Genomic DNA, 20063 nt, shown 5'->3' on the forward strand with positions numbered 1-20063 from the left:
TTATATATTCTCATCTGTCAGTGCATTTATTCACTTTTAATGTTCTTTATACTCTCCAGACAGGCAAAGTGGCATTTGAAATTTACCTGGTAGAATTTCACCTTTGTAGTCCCCTACCTGCTTTGAATGGAAAAAACCAACACAGGAGAGGAATCCAAATAATGTAGTTTGATGTTTTTGGATCAAATAAAACTGTTCACCATTAAAGCTACATTTCTGTCGACCCATCTCCAGATCAGTAGAACAAAACAGAACCAGATCTTTCCATCTCTTCAAGCTCTTATCTAAACACAGGAAAGTAGTGCTGAAGGGTTGCTGTTCTCCCATTTACAGTGTTCCATACAGGGCTTGGACAATTGTAACAATGGTTATGACAACTCTGGGATGGAAAAGTGACTCTATGAAAAGAAAATAGCAAAAATGACTGTAGTTATTTTCCCACCTAAACTTAGTTGAAAAAAATCAGCCATTCTAAAGAGATTCACAAGCAGAAACAAAAACCCTCTATGTACAAATTCAAGCCAGAAAACTGGTGTAGCACTTGTGAATATACAAGTTTTCTCCAAGACAAACATTAAAAATATCCCACTAAGTTGTTCCAAAACATCTGTGTAAAGCTATTTATAACATTTGAGTATTATGAATGTTCTGAATGTTCCAAAGTCATGTTCTTTGTTGCCCAGTTTTTAAAGATTTGGGTTTTTCAGCAATAATGCTTCCTTAAAGTAACTTTGCAGGTAGGTTTAACTGGGTCTGTCTGGGATGGAGTTAATTTATTTTCCTTACATCATCCCTGCCATACAGCTCTGTGCTTTGGGTTTGTGGATAAAACAGTGCTGATAACACACCAATGTTTTGGCTAATGCTGAGTTAGAGTTCACACAGCAACCGAGGTTTCCTTTTTCATTGCCTCTTCCCCCTTTGTGTCTGCCCAAACCTGCAGGGCCTAGGCTGTGAGTGGTCAAGAAGCTGTGAGGGGACACAGCGAGGACAGATGCTCCCAGCTGACAAGAGGGCTATTCCATATGGGATCATGCTCAGCAGTAAAAGCTCAGGAAAAACAGAAAGGAAGGCTAATCAGCCTTATAGGGTTTATCTTTCTGTTGTAAACACCTGCCTGCTGCAAGGAAATAAATTTCTTATTTTGTTTTGCTTGTGAACAGAGCTTTGCTTCTTGTATGTCTTCATCCTGACTCAAGTTTTCTTGCTTTTGTCCCAGCTCTTTCCACCATCCTACTGGGAGGGAGGAGCGTAGGAGCAATTGCATGGGGGCTCACCTGGTGGCAGGGGCCAACTCACTACAACAGCCCAAGTCTGGACTCAGTTACTTCAGTAGTTCAGTGAGACAACACTAATTCATTCACATATGATGTTCAGCTTTCAGATACTCAAGTTTATTACAGACTTAACACAATAAAACATTGTATAAAAAAAGTAGATTGCAAAGTTTTCACATCATGGAATGCCAAGTTACAAAAATTGAAGTAATATCCTTGAAAATACATGAAAGCTAGTGGGAAAGTATGGTGAGATAAGAGGGAAAACTTGTGGGAGACAAGGAAGAAGGGGAGAAAAATACTAAGTCAGTTAAAAAAAAATATATACGTGATCCAAGCTTTTTAAATAGAAAATTTAATAGAATTCTTTGAGTCAAACAATCCTGTCTAGAAACATTCATAATGAAGTTAGGCCCAGATTTTGAACCTCTGAATAACAAGATCCCTTGCGCCCCAGTTAGCTTACGTTAACATAGCTTCTGTGTCCTACAAGTCATTCCAAAATACTCTTTGACTTCTAGAGTGTTTATCATGCTTTACTGGATAGATTGTTTGCTACACACTTACAAGAACATCTTAAGTTACAAAAATAGTTATCACTCATTAGTATTTCTATACATATCTCAAGCTATTATATGCACACTCTGTACATCGGATGTTAACAGCAGTTAAATTTGCTTCCTTAAAACAAACAAAAAAATTAAATCACAGTCAGTCAGACCCAAAATACTCAGGCACCATAATACACTTACATGTGTGGTACTAAACATTCCTGCCCATGCAAAGCAAAAGCAGTTTCAGTACCCAGGAAACATATGCATCCAAGTTGTAGGACCCTTGTGATGGAGGAGGAGAGTATGAGGATCAGGACGTTATTCCCACTGAACAGTCTCCCACTAGACTGAAGGGCTCTCCACACAATGTGTGCAGATCCAATGCAGACTGGTTTTCCTGGCCAAAGGCCTGCCAGATTCATATGGCAAAAGCTGTAGGTAATAGAACTACCCCAAAACAACCCTCTGGTAATGATCACAATTCACATAAAATAGGTAGGTGACTTCTGAAGTGGAACAGACACTGGGTGTTTGTCACAGCCAAATAATTGTTCTCAATATCTTTTGGCTGGGATATTCCTCCTTTCCTGGGCCAGAAGAAAAAAATGAGACTTTTTGGTGTGACCAGGGCCATCACTAACAAATATTTTGCTGGTTGCTGAAGTATATTGGTTGCACTTGCATTATTTATCCTTCCCTTTCAGTAGAGGAAAGCCTGGAAGAATTACTAGGGTTGTGTCATTTTGTTAGACAGGCAAGTACAGTTCATAGTTCTTAGAGGTACCACTGCTGGTCTTTCTCATCTCTTAACTCTACAAGTGCAATTCAGCTGAAGTGAAGCTTCCTGCAGCTGCCCAGCTCTGGAACAAGTCACCCATTTCAGAAGGCGCTGTCTGAGAATAGACAGATGTCTCGCTATAGATTAGCAGGGTGGGAAGAAAAACAAACCACAATTACCACTCCTCAAAAAAAAAAAAGGAGGAAAAAAAGGGAAACCTTAAATGCTGAATAAGAAATATCACTATTTCTCTTTTAGCATTTTCTGAATACAGAAAGTTCTTTCATACCACTCCAAGCACCATCCTTTCCACCATGAGGGCACAGCACTTCAGTCAGGTTAAAGACCCTCATGGTTCAATCCAAGCACTTAGAGGTTTGGTGTTTAAATGGTTCCCTTTATAAAGCACATGCTAAAAAATCCAGCATGTTTGCAATGCACTATTATGAAAAAATATATTCACTTGCAGAACCTCAAGGACAATTTGAAGCAAAGTCAGCCGAAACATGTACTCAAAACTGCCAACATCAGGCTGCAAAATATAAACACTACAATGTTAATATCAAGGTCATGCACACATCAGAAGTGCATTAAGAACTTCAAAGTTACACCACAGAGAAAAAATATACTTATGGTTTTCTTCACAAAAGATCAGGAATTAAGCAACCATCCCTATGACATTGAGATGAGTAAAGAAATTATGAATTAACTTCTACAGGCTTTTTCCCACACCAGGAATTAAGAAATGTCAGGTATTTAATCTTTTAATAAGAGTGCTTCCCTTTAAATCTCTCCAAATAGATATTCGATGATTAGATCTTTGATGGTTTGGATCTTGGATGGTTATTTATTCATTCTTTTATTTTTATGCAGTATATTTGAAACGTACAATAACTTTGTTCTCCAATGGACAAATAGTCAACATTCTTACGCATTTAAGTGTTCCATACTTCAGTTAAATTTTTGAAATTTTATAGTTATTTTAAACAGAATACATTAAGCTGATTTTCAATAGTGCCATTACAGTGCAACATCTGAACTATATTTCTTACTATTTTAAGAAATAACTATCAGAGCTTCCATTTTAAAGTGCAACAGGTTTTAGCAAAGGAATTGCTACAAAGTATTCAAGTGAAAAGAATTCTACCAGAAATAAACACACTGCAGTATCAGCACAAAGGTATTTGATAGTGTTTGAAGACCAGGGGAAGTTACAAATGAAATATGAATCACTTCAGAAGACACACGTAAGAAAAAACCAGGAAAAAAAACTTTAATTTTTCAAGTTGACTTTTTGGAGAGTATTGTATTTATTGATTTACAACTGAACTGAAAGGCTTGCCTTTTTTATTTTAAGATCAAGATAAAATGAATGTGAAAAACAAAAGGTCTGGCACTTGGATCTATACTGATACCTTGTTTACAAAGTTATACAAGTTAATAGTGTGAGTTCTCTTGCTCCCTTAGCATGTTTCCAAGCTTGGTCACATAAAGCAAGAACAAGTTATTCACACAGATGTTTATCTGTTTATCTGATGAGATGCTATATTAAAATCAGTAGATAAATTGAAATACTTGCCTTATTTGGTTAGTAATATGCTGACAGTTGTGCAAGGGAATACTAGCACTTGGAACCCTAAGCCTTTTATTCTCCCATTATTGACTTAATTTGAGAATTCAGTGGGATTTTTAACCCAGTTTGTTTCTTAAGATGAGAACTCTTCATCATTCAGTAAGTCTATCACAAATTGATGTTTCAGATATCCTAGATTAAAAAAACCTGAGTTTTATCCTCTCTCTTCTGACACATACATGGAAAGAATGACTCCACTCAATTCTTTAATTTAAATCAGAGAATTCCAAGCACTTCATGCAAGGTTAAGAATCACAGATTTAAGTATTGATTTTGCTCAGCATGTCCACCAAAATTTCTAAAGCAAGTTTGAGTCTCAACATTACATAAAGTGTAACTTACCCCCGCCATGCTTGTGCAAAAGCAGCATTCACTACTGTCACCAAATAATTTGATCATTGTGCCATTCCAGTTATTTTAGATTACTTTTCACCCTTGGAAGAAAAAATTGGTTTAAACCAATATAACTATCTGCCTACAGTTGTTTTCTTCTTTTTCTATTTCAAAAACCACAAACAACAACCCCCAAACAAAAACAACACTCCAGTGTGTAAATATTTAAGCCTAGAGGAAAAGAGCCTGTGTCACTTGCTGGCAGACTTCAGTTCTGATATGATTTAAACCAGAATTCTCTCTTTACTTGCCATTATCAGCATATCTTTCTACAACAGGTATCATGAGTTTACCTCTCTGCTTCTAGGCAGCTCCCCGCTCTCCTAGTCTTTAGCTATCACCTGTATCTTTTCAGGCTGTCAGACAAGCTTATAAATGCATTTTAGCAGCTACAGGACTGAACCTCATCTAAACTCTAGAAAGGTGAGTCAGTTGTGAACTAGTTTCCCTCATGACTGTGAGCTGTAATAAAGAATGTTTACTTTTAAGATGCCAAAATCAAGAATAATCTTTGGAATATAACTACAATAAGTAATCTCAACTGACTACTCCAGTTACAGAAGTTCTCTAAAGGCAAAAGATGAAGTCTTCATCTCATCAACAACTATATGAAACTGATATATGACAACAGCTATATGACAGCTGCGGTTCCAAAGGTTTTCATAGCCTCTAGAATAAGTGCTCATAGAAATTCACATAGAAGAGGGTGGGTTTAGGGGTTTATTATGGTTACTTAATGTCTCTTAAATCAGTGTTACATCACCCACATTTTTTGCCCACCCACCCCCTTAGGTCCATCTAAGAGAGGCCAGCAAAGAAGAGAATAATGTAGACATCTATCTTCACTGAAGTACTGGGGCACCAGAGATTGTTAGTGGCAAGTTACTCAGAAGCCTTTTTCTATTGTGTTTATTGCCAATTCATTTTGTGTAGCTTATTTCCAGGAGACAGGCAGCACAAAACCAGTAATACCTATTTTAAAAATACATTATTCATTACAATGCAACAGTCTCAATAGTACCTTCTCACAGCTGCATCTCACCTAATTCAGAAATGAAACAATCCTGATCTAGCTAATTAAAAAATAAACCCTAAGAAGAGTCAGCCTTCAGGAGTCAAACAACTTTGGACCCAAAGTTTATAATCATCATGACTGACAATTACCCCAGAAATTCACAAGTGCAAACTGTGCTACAGAAACTATTTTGTGCTGTCAGTCAGTAATCTCACAATTACATCAGCATTTACTCCTACAGAAAGAATTGCTTCATCTTCCCTTGGGTAACTTTGATGTGACCGTTGAGTGCTCTGGAGGTACAGATAACTACTGCATTTGCTTACTGAGCCTGCGCGAGAAATCAACACAACCCAACATATTAACACTTAAAAGTTGCTTAGGTACATAATATATTAAAACAGTAAAAATCACAAAAATTTACACCAAGCTCTCCAAACCCATGCTCAAAGTTTCCCACCTAGTTCCAAATGCACAATCTTGATTTTATACCTGTTCTAAAAAGCTTACTAAGAAACAGACTAATAAAGTCTTGTTTGTTTTCTAGAGTCTTGTATTTTTCCTTTGTCAGTAATTGTTGTGGGGGTTGTTTCTTGTTTACTTTTTAAACCCAGCTTTAAATCTAACAATACATGTTAGCTTTAAATCTAACAATATATATTCTCCTTATAACATCCCAGAGGTAGCAAGAGGGAATATGAATGAAAATATGCCAGATTCTAGAAACTGCATATTTAGCTATAGTGTCATCCAAGAGAGCTTTCCTGGCTTTCATAGACTGTATGTCACCTCTAATCATGGATAGCAAATAAAGCGTAGAATCCCAAAATAAAGAACTACTGCCACTGGGTTACTAACAAAAATTTCATACCCAGACATCTCAAAGTAATCTTGTTATTTAAGTAGTAACATTCCATTTTCAATAGTCAAATATCAAGAACTGAAGTATAAACTGAAAATTTATGAGTATTACTTTTTAAAAATGCTCATTAGTGACACATTTCACCTAAACACAGACATACACACAGTTACTCTAAGTTGATGTACCACACTGTAAGGAAAAGCCCCAGTTCTGTTCAAGAATCTGATATTCCCCCTCTCCCCCCCACCACACAACTTGACAGAAGTGCTTACAGTAACAGAAAGCAAACAGAAGGGGAAAACACAACATTTAACAAGTGCACCTATTTACAATTTGCACCTTTCCCTCCTTGCATCTAAAGTGTACAGATCTCCATGTTTGCTATGCTGTACATCACATGTACTCTCCACTCCATGGAACACCAGTTCTATCCAAAGGATCTCTGCAAGCACCAACTGCAGTCATTCCACACCAACCAACAGGTGCTTTTACTGTGGAGGCTGAAGGACATTTAAATATTCTGACTGGCCCAGCTGGTAGGTTGTGTTTCCTCCACAGTCCACGTACTGGTATCTCTCCTGGGATATTTGCTCAGGGTGGCCTAAGTACGAGGTTGTCACTGTCACTCTTAAAAAGACAGAAGAGAAGAGATTTTGAGCTTCCTATTCTAAAAATCACTGTGTTTATATTACTAGGGTTATTAAGGAAAAGGTTTTGGAATGAAATATGTTTTAAATAAATTTAAGAACATTACTGATTTACCACTATAGATTTACTCCATAAGACATCTGATTCCTTCTCCTAAAGATGCTAAAGCTGAAGTTTACTGGGAATATCTACCACTAAAAATAATATTTCTTGTTTGTGATAAGAAAGCAAATGATTAAACAAACTACAAGCCATGCTATATCTACTCTAAAGATATGCCCCAGTCTCTCACCAACGAAAGACCCCCCCATTCTGAAATTTATGCAAAATCACAAAAAAGCACTGTCACAAAGCAGTCTCTGACAGAGTACTAAACCCATGAACTCCTTCAAGATCAAAGTTCTCAGCAAGTTTTGAACAGTGGCTGATATACAAAGTAATTTTAGAGACATCAGTAACTCCATGGCTACAGCCCAGCTGCACAGTAGATACAGTAACAATAATTCTCAATCCAGTCTTTACACCTCCAGAACCTGTCAAAAGACACAGTTCACTTTCTGTAACTATAAAGCTACTACACTAAAAAGCAACTTGACTTCATTTTATCTATGATGCAAAGACTCCAGGATTAAGTATTTGAGTATTATTTTAATGAGAATTACATGGCTTCTGAAGTTGTTTCTCACATATAGGAAGACTACCATACTTACTGCATCATCACTACTATGTTATGTACTTTGATAGATGGTAAAGTACAGAAGTCACTGCAAAAAAGAAGAATAATTGTTAGATTTACATCAAACTTTTCCAGGGTAATTATCTGAAAAGCAAGACTTCTAGTTTCAACTGGAAATTCTGCTGTCTGTATATAGAGACTACAGAGTTGCTGGCAATGGCAACAGAATAATTGTAAACCCACCTGGAGCCACTGCTACATACATAGTCTTACTTTCATGAGTACTGTCTTCACATGTGCTTGCTCTCATGTAATGCTGAGGACACAACACAAGCATCCTCAGAAAGCGCTCATTCCATCTTCCATAAGCTAACCAAGGTTACCTGAGCCACTACATTTAAAGCCTGTCAGTATCACTTTGTCACCTGTTTTTTGAACTCATCCACTTCTATATTATGCAAAATAACCTTTAATCAACATACACATATTCCAAAGTCAAGGTTATTGCTCTCTTGCAAGATAACCTTTTCAGACTTACATTTTCTGACACATGCTTACATACCAGCCATAAAGAGCACCATGTAAGTGCAGACTTTTAACCCCTGCTTCTTAAATCATTGCTCTTGGTTACAAATTTATCAGCTCTAGAATGAAAAGTATGTGATCAGTGTAGTAAGATTGCTTGGCAGCCACCTACAATATTTGCATGCCTTTGTCATTCTTTCCCCCTGAACCAACAAAAAAAAAAAAAAATAAAGTCAGTGAACTCAGCTTATCCAAATTGTAAGAAAATACAGCATTATCATGAGTTCTATTAAGGCTGTTTATTAAGTTTATTTATTCCTCATGCATCCAAAGTGCAAGTAGATTCACAAGATTCAGTGTTTACATAAAGCTAACGTACACACTTTTAAAAGGTGTAAGTTAGAGGTTCAACATTTCTGTTGATCTGAAGTTTGTGCCTCAACTTAGCATTTCACATCTATTTCATTTTATTTCAACAACTGAAGGCAACAAGGTTTTCTCCCATCCCAGAGAGGATGGCATTCACTAGAACTGCACACAGACCTGAAGCCTCAATAGTTAACTCTTTCTGCTCAGTCTGAACTTCAGTGTAAGGGAACTAAAATTGGGGTTTGTGACCAAGATATAATGAGGTAACAGTCTGTTGGACAAATGAACTTACAGGAGCTATGAATAAAACCACTCAAAGGCCAGGCTTACTACTGTATATACAACATGTGAAGACAAGCCTTTAATTTGTATACCACTAAATACAAATTTCCTTCTACTGCAGAGAAAGTTGTGGGAAAGTTGCTAGAGAACTTGTCAGGGGAACATACCTGAACTTCCACTGCTAAAGCAGCAGTCCTAACTAGTGCCAAGCCCTAAAATACCGCAACAGAGATACCCTTTAAAGGGTATATAGCCAGGTACAGCAAGCCACTATATGAAACTAATCAAGCAATTGTGATTTACCTACCTTTCAGTATTACTAAACTTAAAGAAAATGCCCCAGCATCTCTTCAAACAGATTCCTGCTAACTTTGGAAAAAGTTATTTTTGACAGCACTGCAACTTTTAATAAGATGCATGTGATATTTAAAAGTGAGTGAGTACTTACTACATGTAGCTCATTTCATCTTGTATGACTGTGGGCACCATATAATCAATCTAAAAAACAACCACAATAAAAAAGCAATGAAAACACCAATAAATAGATTTATATATGAAAATTAACACATGTTTAACTTTGAAAGTCTAAGCTACTCACCTGTTTCATATCCAGTGGACCAATGTTGGTGATGTTGTTTAACCGTGCTTTGCCAATAACTGTTTTTGAAAACTGAACTTGGGCTGTGATATTTGCTACTTCAACAGAGTAGTAGTTGTTATTTGTTATATTAAGTGTGTTCTGAAAAAGCAAACACAAAACAGAAACACCTATCCATTCTGTGTATCTCAGTGAGCAAGCATTTTGAATCTTGTGCATAAGATAGTAATATCAGAAATTTTGCAAGCAGATTTTCCTACCTGTGAGGACTGCAGAGAGGAGTAGGGTCACTATCACTTCTGAGTTTGTTTAGTGAATATAGTGAGTAACACAAACGTCTGCACAAACTTTCCTGGTAACAACTCTCCACTTCAAATATTGCATATCTTCCTATCCTCAATTATTCCTTCCAGGAAATTTAGCTATCAAAGGACCTCTTTTCTCCCATGGCAGCTTTGCTTTCTTTAAAGTGAAGGACTTTACCAAAAGTTTTTAGCAAACCTGTATGAAGGTCACTACAAAGAAATCAAGAACTATCTGGGAAGAGCTCCTTTAAGTTTTAAGGTGGATAAGAAAGTATTTTTTCTTAACACCAATTTTGACAGAGGCATAATACCAGGGCAGTAGCAAATAGCATTCCTACATACACACACTACATTTCAGACATATTCCAAAAGTAACACTGAGAACTCCAAAGTTACTGTTCCTTTGAAAACAGAATGCCCAATGTCAGCTTGCAGCTACATACATCTCTATTAGCTACAGCTGCAGGAACCAGCCACAGCAGGCTCAGTTACATTTTTCAAACTGGTCACCAACTCTAGTTCTTAAGGCACCAATTAAGCTTTTCAGCCAGACCACAGTTTCTACATACATTAAACTCCCAAAGCAGTATCTCCTGTTGCATTCATGCATTACAAACATCCAAAAAGTCAGACTTACTGTAATATTGAGATAGATTATCCGTCTTTCCTGTTCGTAAGTGACATAGACTGACTTCACACCAATGTACTGAACATCAATTGAGCGAGGAAACAAGAAAAATACAGCCAGACCAGAGAGTAGTAAACACACAGTTACAGAAGCAGTCACATAGAGCTTTCTGGAAGAAAAAAAAAAAGCATAATTCAGAGTCAAAAGCACATTAAAAAACAATGGCATGTTATTTTAAATTATAAGGAGCAGGACTAGTGAATACAATTAATTCAGTCTATTTCTATCTTCCATTAGCTTCTAAAAAGGGAAAAAAACCCTATGCTGCACTTCACTGCTATGTCTTAAACAGCTGTTACTCTTGCATAAATATCAGAAATCACATTTCAAATCATGTGGTTATCCCCACATTTGTAACTTGCAAAGGAAAATGGAAGAGGTAAATATTTATGTGCTTTGAAACAAATCCACTCCCTCTTAACATTTATTTATAGCACAACTTCCATCATTTTGTGGAAGTCTCACTAAAAACACCCAGACCACAAAATAAAGCTTTTATGACAGAGAATCCCAGCTTCCAGGGAAAGTGTTAGTACTTCAGCTAAGGAGCAGGAAATTCACAATCAAGCTAATAGAAAAGGGTGTGTTTGTGTGGGTGTGGCTCTGTGTGTGTATGCATAGGAGGATGGGGTGGTAGTAGTGGTGTGAGAGATAATAAAAAACCCTCCACAAATAAAAGGATCTACTTCAGCTCCAATTTTGTCAAGATTTGAACACTAAAGTAGTATGCTTCATATCTGCACTACCATTACATCAGATATATTATCCAGAATAGTATTATGTGAAGCTAATATATTTCTTTTACCTGGCACTCATTTCTGTTTACTACAAAAATATCAAAACATTAAAAAAAAAGAAGAAGTAAAAACCAAAACATGTCAGAACAAGAAGCCCCGAGGATTGTAGTGAACCCCCTAAGTAGATCCTAGAAAAAAAATTAAATATGCTGTATCATAAATTGTTGATTTTTCTAGCTGCAAAAATCAGAATGTTACAAATTCATTTAAGGTGACTTATTTTGTAGTAGTGGCTCAAAGATGCTACCGATTAACTCAAACTCTAACAGTGAAGATGTGTCTGCTTAGATAATTTAGGATGTTACACAAAATAGGTCATACAGTATTCCTTAGCTTTGTACTTAGCTAAGATGTACTGTGATGGAAGTATGCACACCTGTTAATAAATAACTCACCAAGAGTTAGAGGCTAAGGCTGATATTACCCACAAGTCCTGCTCTTCCAATAAAGAATGCAAGAAAGCAATCCACTGATTTTTTGCTTGATTCTTCTTATTGCTATCCCCTTTGAATTGTTGAATTTTAACTAGAAGAGAATAATTAACTGTAGATTCAGGTATCACAAACAGCTATTGACTTACGTTCTTCTTGGCCTCAGTCTCTGATCACTGTATGGAATTAAGGCTACCAGCTGATTTTCCTGCCCTGGAAACAAAAACACGCTTTCAGAATTTAAACAAAGAATAAGTGTTGTTGCAGCTCTTTTAAACAAAGAGTAACGGTTACAACTTAGTGGCACCAAAGAATAAACACTAAAGATAAACAGTTAAATTCCAGATAAGGACCCAGGTCGAATCTACTGTAGCTGATGTCACTTTCTGAAACAGAGCATGGCTTACACAACATCAAGATGAAAAAACACCAAGTCCACAAGGACCAAAACAGCAATAAATTCTGCCTCTGTGCTGCACACATGACCAGAGGCACTACTGCCTCTGGCACCACTTCCTGGAGAAAAAGCGATGCAGAACAGCTCTGAGCTATTTATACCAGACCATATGAACTCATGGGACAAAACATTCAGAAGCTTAGGCAGTAAGAACTGATTCAGAAGGCATTCTGCATGTACTCTTCTGAAAAAGCAGAAGTCAGGTTTGGTTAAAAAACCCCAAGAAACAAGCCCAAAACCAAGCCCTGAAACAACCAAAGCTAATAATACAGTGATCTGGGCAACACAAGCTGTGCACACACTACATTCTGGAAATCAGGAGTATATAAAACCATATTTATCATGGCGCTACTGAGCTGCAGCACCCTGGAAGTCAAAATAAGTATCTACCGGAATTTCTCCTTGAAAGTTGTGTCACTGGACAGCATTTTTATAGGGACTATCTTAACAACAGAAATAAAGAGCACATGCTCTTTAGATGAGTAGTTGAAAATACATGTACTACATCTGCCAGTAGAGCTGGTGCTATTTGTTGTGGAACTGTATGAGAACAGAGGCCTCAAGGCCAAGTCAGACCTGCAATTTTTAAGCCAAATGCAGAATTTGATCAAATCATCACTTAGCTAATCAAGCAATGATTCCATGCTGAATCACTAAGCTAAGCAAAACATGCTAACCAAGCATACAGTGGCATGCAAAACATCAACCTTCTAAAAAGCCTCTACCAATTTAAAACACATTTTCATCTCTACTTCAATGAAGCATCTTCCACCTTTAAGAAAATATCACAGTCCTCCTTTCACACATCATACTAAAAACTAAAGCTGTCCAAGTAACAAAACAAAATTTCATGGATTTATTATAGTTTAGCCATCATATCATGTATTAATTATAGTCTTACTAGTCATGCTGTCATTCTTAATTTTTCCCCTCTCCCCTCAAATGACCTCCAAACATGACACTTTTTCTTCTCTAAAATACTAAGGAATGATTACAAACACAATCCTCCTAGCTCCAATAACTCATTTTAAGTTCTAAGTTTAACCACATTATTTCATTAGAATGTATAGACAATGTGCATGGTTTTATAGTTACTGTAAAATCTTGAATAAAATAATTAACTAACATTTATTGAAGTATTACATCCAAGGATTCTACAGTGAAAATAAGAAGCTTTTGAACATAGAAATCCTGCTATTTCTGCACTTTGAGTAAAACATGCTATTGATATTAACAAGTATTTCAAGTTAACAGAACAAATGTTTTTACCCTTTCTGGCTAAGATAATTTTTAGTTTTACAGCTTTCCCAGGTTTGAAATTTGCTGAATTCGGAGGTACTCCAAGAATACATTGTAATAGAAAGTTTAACAGCTAAAACACAAATCTCCTGTGGTATTTGCTACCACTGAAATATCCTATGCTCCCTGGTCCTTCTACAAAGGTGAGATGCAGGTGTTTGAGAACTGTGTCATAACCTAATCTCACTGAAGCACAACATGGCACAGACACACAGACATCACTCAAGTTTCCTGAGTTGCTTCTCAAAATCAGTTCCAAGAGATTTTACACCCAATAATCTATTTTGGATAGGAGGTCTGGCAAAGGCAAACTCAAACATGAAATCATGTCATCAGCTTTTCCCCAGTCAAAGGGAAAATCTCACAGCTGAAGCAAAATGCTGCGCCTTGGCCCACTTAGCTCTCCTTCTGCCGGGTTTCAGATATCCTGTGTTCTCCTTTCACAGGTCTCTTCATAAATATTTAGGTAGCTTATCATTTAGGACAGAAGCATAACAAAGGAACATGTTTTACCAAGAGGAAAAGCAAAGTATCAGGGCAAAGCAAACAAAACAGTTAGGTATGGAGACTAAGGCTGCGTACCCTGGTCCTTCCCAAGGCAGCCAAAGAGCCTATATATTTTCAACTCCAAGCTGGAGTTATCCACCTAGCAAGCACCAGTGAAACAAAAGCAGGATAAAGGAAAAAAAGGGACACTGGCAGCAGTGAGGGCAAAAAAAATTCATTATAAATCAGGGAAGAGGTGTTGGAGCCCAGGTCTACTTTTCCATCTCTGCATTTGCAGCCATTTTTGCAGTTATGTATTGATTCAAATAGTTTAAAATAGGTAGTTGAAAAAGGTGCAATAAAATGTCATGAAACGAAATTTTGCTAATTTAACTTGGATGAGCTATGGTTATGTGTGGATTCAAAGCTGAGGAGGAAGAAACAGTTGCATAGTACAAGAGAAGAGGAGATCCAAGTTGTAACAGCCAAGGTGTAACAGATGACCCGATTTCTTACACTCATCTAGTGTAACAAAATGCTTAGTGCTGAAAAAAAAGTCAAAAAGATGAGAAAACTTCATCTTGACTTGAAAAGCTATTTGTTATGAATTATTACAACTGCATATGGTTATGATGTAAATTTATAGAATAAAAAAAACAATAAAAATAATAAATCAGGAAACCTACCTCGTGGAATTCTTCCTGTTCCCTGGCAGGTTGGGCAGGTGACACTGTCCCTTCCTGTAAATTCCACATAGGGAAACTGCGACACATCTCCACATCTGCTGTCCTCATTGTGCACTTCCGAGTGAACTAAACCATTCCTCACATTATCAGACACTGAGCTTCCATCATAGCCATCTTCCTTGCATGTATGCATAGGCAGGTGAGAAAGTGATTTTCCCATGTCTAAAAAAAAGTCAGAAGGAGATTTGCAGGAAGAATGATTGAAACATGGCTTGCATTTATTCCTCTGCACCAGGTAACTGTCAGTGTGTGGCCACAGTCTGACAAGACTCAGTTCTCCTTTGCCCAGATCCCTTAAGACCTGCAAAGCTCTAAGGCCTGGTCAGGCTGGAGTCAATCTCAAACTGTAAAGAACCTGAATTAACTGGGAGCTTTGTTCAGATTCTCCAATATGCACAGGTTAAAAGCAGATCGATGAGAGACACTGTTAAAGTTAGAACAGTACAACTGCAGACAAAAGGTGCAACAGCTTTTCAAAGGATTGTTACTGTACAGGCTTTAACACAACACACTAATCCTTGTATTATTTTTTAAAAAAATCAACACTGAGCCATAGAAAGCAATTCTGAGTAAATTCTACACGCATGACAGACCAAATTTTAGTCAATTTTTTAGCCTGGACTTGTTTTGAGAACATAGAATTGGCTGTTAGTTTCCAAGCTAGACATACAGATCACCTGGTATTTAAACTGATGATTCCCTTTAATTCAAAAGAGGACTAGTTCACAGGGAAGTAAAGTGGAAATTGGGAGTGACTTAAACATAGCAGCTGCCAATACACAGCATTTATAAAGACTTGTTTAAAAAAAAAGTATCACTCACAAAAACATTTTTGTTACCTGTGTGTATTTTAATTTTTCCTATTACTGCAGCTTTTCAGCCATGACACTGAAAATACCTTGAAACATAGAACATTTGAAATTAAAGTCCGTAAAGAAGTGCAGTAAGCAGAAATGACCCAGTTTGTAATATGTGGGGGAAAAACCTCTATGAGAAAAAGAATACCTCTACAGCAATGGCACTTAGTTGTTCAGGTGATCCACATAACCCATTTTAGTTACTTAACACACAGAGACAGCAGTCACTCAATTCATCAGTATTTTGAGGAATAAAATGGATTAAAATTGATTGACTAATCAATTGATCAATCGATTAATTGATTAAAAAAGAATACACAAAACTTCACTGGGTGTTTTTTTTTTGTCCATTAAGAGGTATTTTTAGAATGGCATTTAGGAATTATCATGCTGGTTCACTAAAAGGAAGCTCTAAGAGGAAAATTAAAAGAGAAAAGTCAGAATGTTTTAAACCAGCTGTTCAAGACAGAACAGAAATATCTCAATACTGATGGCAATGCAAACACAACATGAATTCCTTACATTGCCACAAAGCTAGGTGAATGTGGGAGAAGGAAAGTAAGTCAACAAATGCCAACTAGTCCCAGTTACTGCTCCAGCAAATATGCAGGATTGTTTTTTTCACTTATGTCATTAAACCCTTAGAAGCAGGAAAGCTATTTACCCTTCTGCTACTACAGCACTTTTTAAACATTCTAAGTTTGGGAGCTATTCAATAATGGAAATTGTTCAACTGAAAATTAAAACTACTGAGCTATTTAAAAAAAAAAAGTCCTGAAAAAGCTGCTGACACTGTTGACAATTATTTCACACGGGGTTTTTGTTTACTTTTCTCCTTGCAGCTGACCTACAGCCTTCAAGCTAAGGAACTTGAGTCTTGCAGCTTAGGCAATAGCTGTCACAATTACAGATCTGAAAGCTTAGGGATCGTGCTGTTCTGCCACCACTTCATCCAACACCCACTGACAACTGAAGCGCACCTTCTGGTTTCAGCTTCTTCCAGAAGGGAAAGTTCACACACTCCCTGACCACACTGTGACATGAACCAAAGTGCAGCAGGCAAAGATGAGTGGGAACTCCTTTCAAGAGCACATCCTTTATTTGAATTAAAGTACTAAAGCAGATGCATCCTCCAATGCCAACTGTACCTGAGCTTCAATAATTGAATTGAATGGTGCCAGAGACCAGGGAGTAACGTCTCAGTTCACAAACAGGAAAAGACAGAACCATCTTCATGCAGAATTGGATTCACCAACATGCTTTTTCCCCTAGCCAAGTCTGAACCTTATTACAGTCGACCACAAATCAAAAACATGTTGATTTTTTATCCAGCACTTAGAGGCTAAACAGTAGTGACTCTGACAATATAACATCTCTCTATGTCACAACTTCCATGCTGTCAACAAAGTCAGAAATCCTACTTAATGAACAGCTCTGCTTTGGTGCAGTCTCCCTTGCAACTGATGTTCCCCTTGAACTTAGCTGGGGTTTCCGTGAATTCACAGTTTGTTAAAATGGGTTCAGTAAATTAAAGATGTGACAAGTGGCTTTTGTTTACGACCGCACCCTTCAACTTGCTATGCACTGCAGCACAATGGTACACGGACAAAACACCGTGTCACAAGACAGACTGAACCACCACATCCTGAGCTACATGCAAGACTAGAGAAAACAACCCTGTTTATAAACTCAGTGAAATTTCATCGAGTCAAACTAAATTGTTATACTTCTCCAGCAAGTTAGATGATGTTCTTAATCTTTATATCCAAACGCATAAATTTGAGATTACAAACCTACTTCTTTTTCAATACAGCAATAGATTTCGAATCGCAACCACCTCCTACGCCGACAGTTGCACCTTAACCGCCAGCGAAGCAGAGCAGGGTAAGGCAGGGACTGAGCAGCCACAGGCTCGTCCAGCTCGGGTGGGCACGACCAGCGCTGCCCTTCCCGACCCCGCTACACACCCACGTCTCGGACACGGCCTGAGCGGTAAGCCGGGCGCTGCCAAAATAAAGGAGTCAAAAATCCCGGGGTTTAGGGATTTTCTCGTCCATCAGCGCTAGTTGCTCTCACAAACATGGCGAAGTTTACAGCCGGCAGGCTTGGACCAAGGCCCGGCGAGCTCGGCTGCTGCTGGGCTGGCCGGCCAGCCCCCGGTCCCCGCTCCGCCTGGGCGGGTCTCGGCGCAGGAGCCGTCCCGGGGCAGGGGCAAGGCAGGGCACGGCAGGACAAGGGGCAAAGCAAGGCCAGGCAAGGCAAGGCAAGGCCAAGCCAGGCCAGCTCAGGCCCCCGGCCCCCCCGTCCCGCCGCGGGCCTGCCCAGGCCCCGCCGAGGCGACTCCCGCCCGGCGCGCAGCTCCGCCAGCGCCCCGCAGCCCCCGCCCGCCGCGGGAGCGCCCTTCCCTTCCCTTCCCTCCCCACCTGCGGCGCGGGCTCGGCGGGCCGGGCCGGGCACGGCACAGCGGCAGAACCGGAGGCTCCTGGAGCGACGCAGCTGCCGGCGCTGAGCCCCGGATCGGGCGTGTGCGCAGCCGCGGGGCGGAGCCGGGCCCAGCCCGCCCGGCCGCGGGAGGAGCTGGCTGCGCGCCGCGCTCCTGGACGCTCGGGCCGTGCCAGAGACCAGGTGGCCCAAGTCTCGGGAATGGCTCCGTCCCGAGGGGTACGGGGATATACCTAAACCGGGAGTGGAATCAAGGGTCGGGGAAAGGGGAATAGGGAGGTCGCGCATCCCCGTTATTGCGGCAGAGGGTCTAAAGGGAACAGAGCGGGATCCTATCCGGGGTTTCCCTGTCAGCCGTGGTTCAGAATCCTATTAATAGAATCATCTACATTGGAAAAGACCTCTAAGGTCAAACCTATGACCGTGTGAACCACCGTGTGAACTAGACCACGGCACCAAGGGTCACGTCCAGTCTTTCCCTAAACCCCTCCAGAGACAGTAACTCCACCACCTTCCAGGGCAGTCCATTCCAACACCTAATCACCTGTTCTGTGAAGAAATTCTTCCTAATGTCCAACCTAACCCCCCGGTCAGGTTAAACCCGTGTCCTCTCCTGTTGCTAGTTTGCCGTGCTGCCCGCAGCTATGAGCGCCCCCTCCTTCTGTCCTCAACTTCGTGGCACCTTGTGAGGAGGCACCATCGCTATTTTCTGTGTCCTCTTTGGTAGCTCTGCTGGAAGCTCCTCGCCTCCTTGTGCTCCGGGAGAAAGGAGATCCTCGGTGGCAGGACAGCAAAAAGAGGTGCCCGAAAGGAGTGCAGTTTACACATTATACAATGTTGCACATTATACAATGGTGCTTGTACAGCGGATGTTTATCAAGGGCATGGGCATGAGATATTCTCCCAACAATTTGCCAGAGCAAGATGAAGTGCATTGGAAATAAGTTGTGATGGCTTCTCTTCATGCATCTGCCTCTTGTTCACAAAAACCATTACCTGCTGTCTTTGGAAATGCTCTCTGTGGGGATGTGTGAGCACCAAAGGGTTGAGATCTGTGCAGAGAGGACACATCTCAGAAGGAAAGCAGGAAAAAGCTCTGCCTGGTTTGGGAACCTCAACCCAGCTGCAGGAATGAATCAGGCTGGGGGTAATTCTGTGATTCACACCACATATTGCAGTGCAAGGACAAGCACAGGGTCAGGGTTCGAGGGAGAGAATGAGGAAGAGAGGTTCTTATGACTACTTGGAGTGATCACGAGGCTGGGGCAGGGTGCCAGGCTGCTCCAGAGGCTGGGAGGAGACAGGCTGCCTCCAGCAGCCACCCAGAGCAAGTGCAGCTCTGAGGCCGTCTGCAGTACAGCCATGCCTGTAGTGTGCACAGCACCTGGTGGTGGGACCAGCATATGATCAGCACAGAAAAGAACTTTTTCCCAACCAAGCATGTGCTTAGAGAAAAAAAAAAATCCTCATTTATTTTTAACCAGGCTAATGCTAGCCCATTTATTCTCTTTATCCTTGGAACTTGTTATTTTCTGGAAATTTTAGAAGTCTTGTCTTGCAGCAGTCTCTAGCTTTCATTATCCAGTTCAAGTAATGGTGAGTCCTGCATCGCAGCTGGCTTGGCTCTACTTATCTAGCCAGGCACGGTCAAACTCCTGGCAGTATTGGCAAAAGCTGGCACATTTTATGTCCTTCTAGTAGATCTCCACCTGAATCTTTGGCCCATCAATATTCAAGATTCCTGAGATACGCATATAAAGCTCTTTGTACAGCAAGATTGACCATGGTATTTTGTGAGTTCTTAACTACAAAATGGTACATGTCAGATACCTTGAACAGGTGCCTGGCATGTTCAGGATCAATATGGAATTTGTATCTCACTTTAAAACATCAGCAAATCCCAAATTTGGAAGGCTCAGGTCTAACTAGTAATTTCACTGGCTAT

At 39.5% G+C, this 20063-nt stretch overlaps 1 protein-coding gene across 1 annotated transcript; it reads right to left on the reverse strand.

Annotated features, from left to right (window-relative positions):
* Positions 1-1372: 1372 nt before the first annotated feature.
* Positions 1373-18200, reverse strand: TMEM106B (transmembrane protein 106B). The gene is made up of 8 exons (XM_041418221.1): positions 18100-18200; positions 14760-14981; positions 11981-12044; positions 10553-10712; positions 9611-9751; positions 9461-9510; positions 7871-7924; positions 1373-7139 (listed from the first exon to the last, which is right to left on the reverse strand). The coding sequence occupies exons 2-8, from the start codon at positions 14977-14979 to the stop codon at positions 7001-7003; spliced, it is 828 nt and encodes a 275-aa protein (XP_041274155.1). The 5' UTR covers positions 14980-14981; positions 18100-18200; the 3' UTR covers positions 1373-7000.
* Positions 18201-20063: the final 1863 nt, after the last annotated feature.

Source organism: Onychostruthus taczanowskii, unplaced genomic scaffold (genome assembly GCF_017590055.1).
Source record: "Onychostruthus taczanowskii isolate IOZ18803 unplaced genomic scaffold, ASM1759005v1 scaffold59, whole genome shotgun sequence".
Lineage (NCBI taxonomy): Eukaryota > Metazoa > Chordata > Aves > Passeriformes > Passeridae > Onychostruthus > Onychostruthus taczanowskii.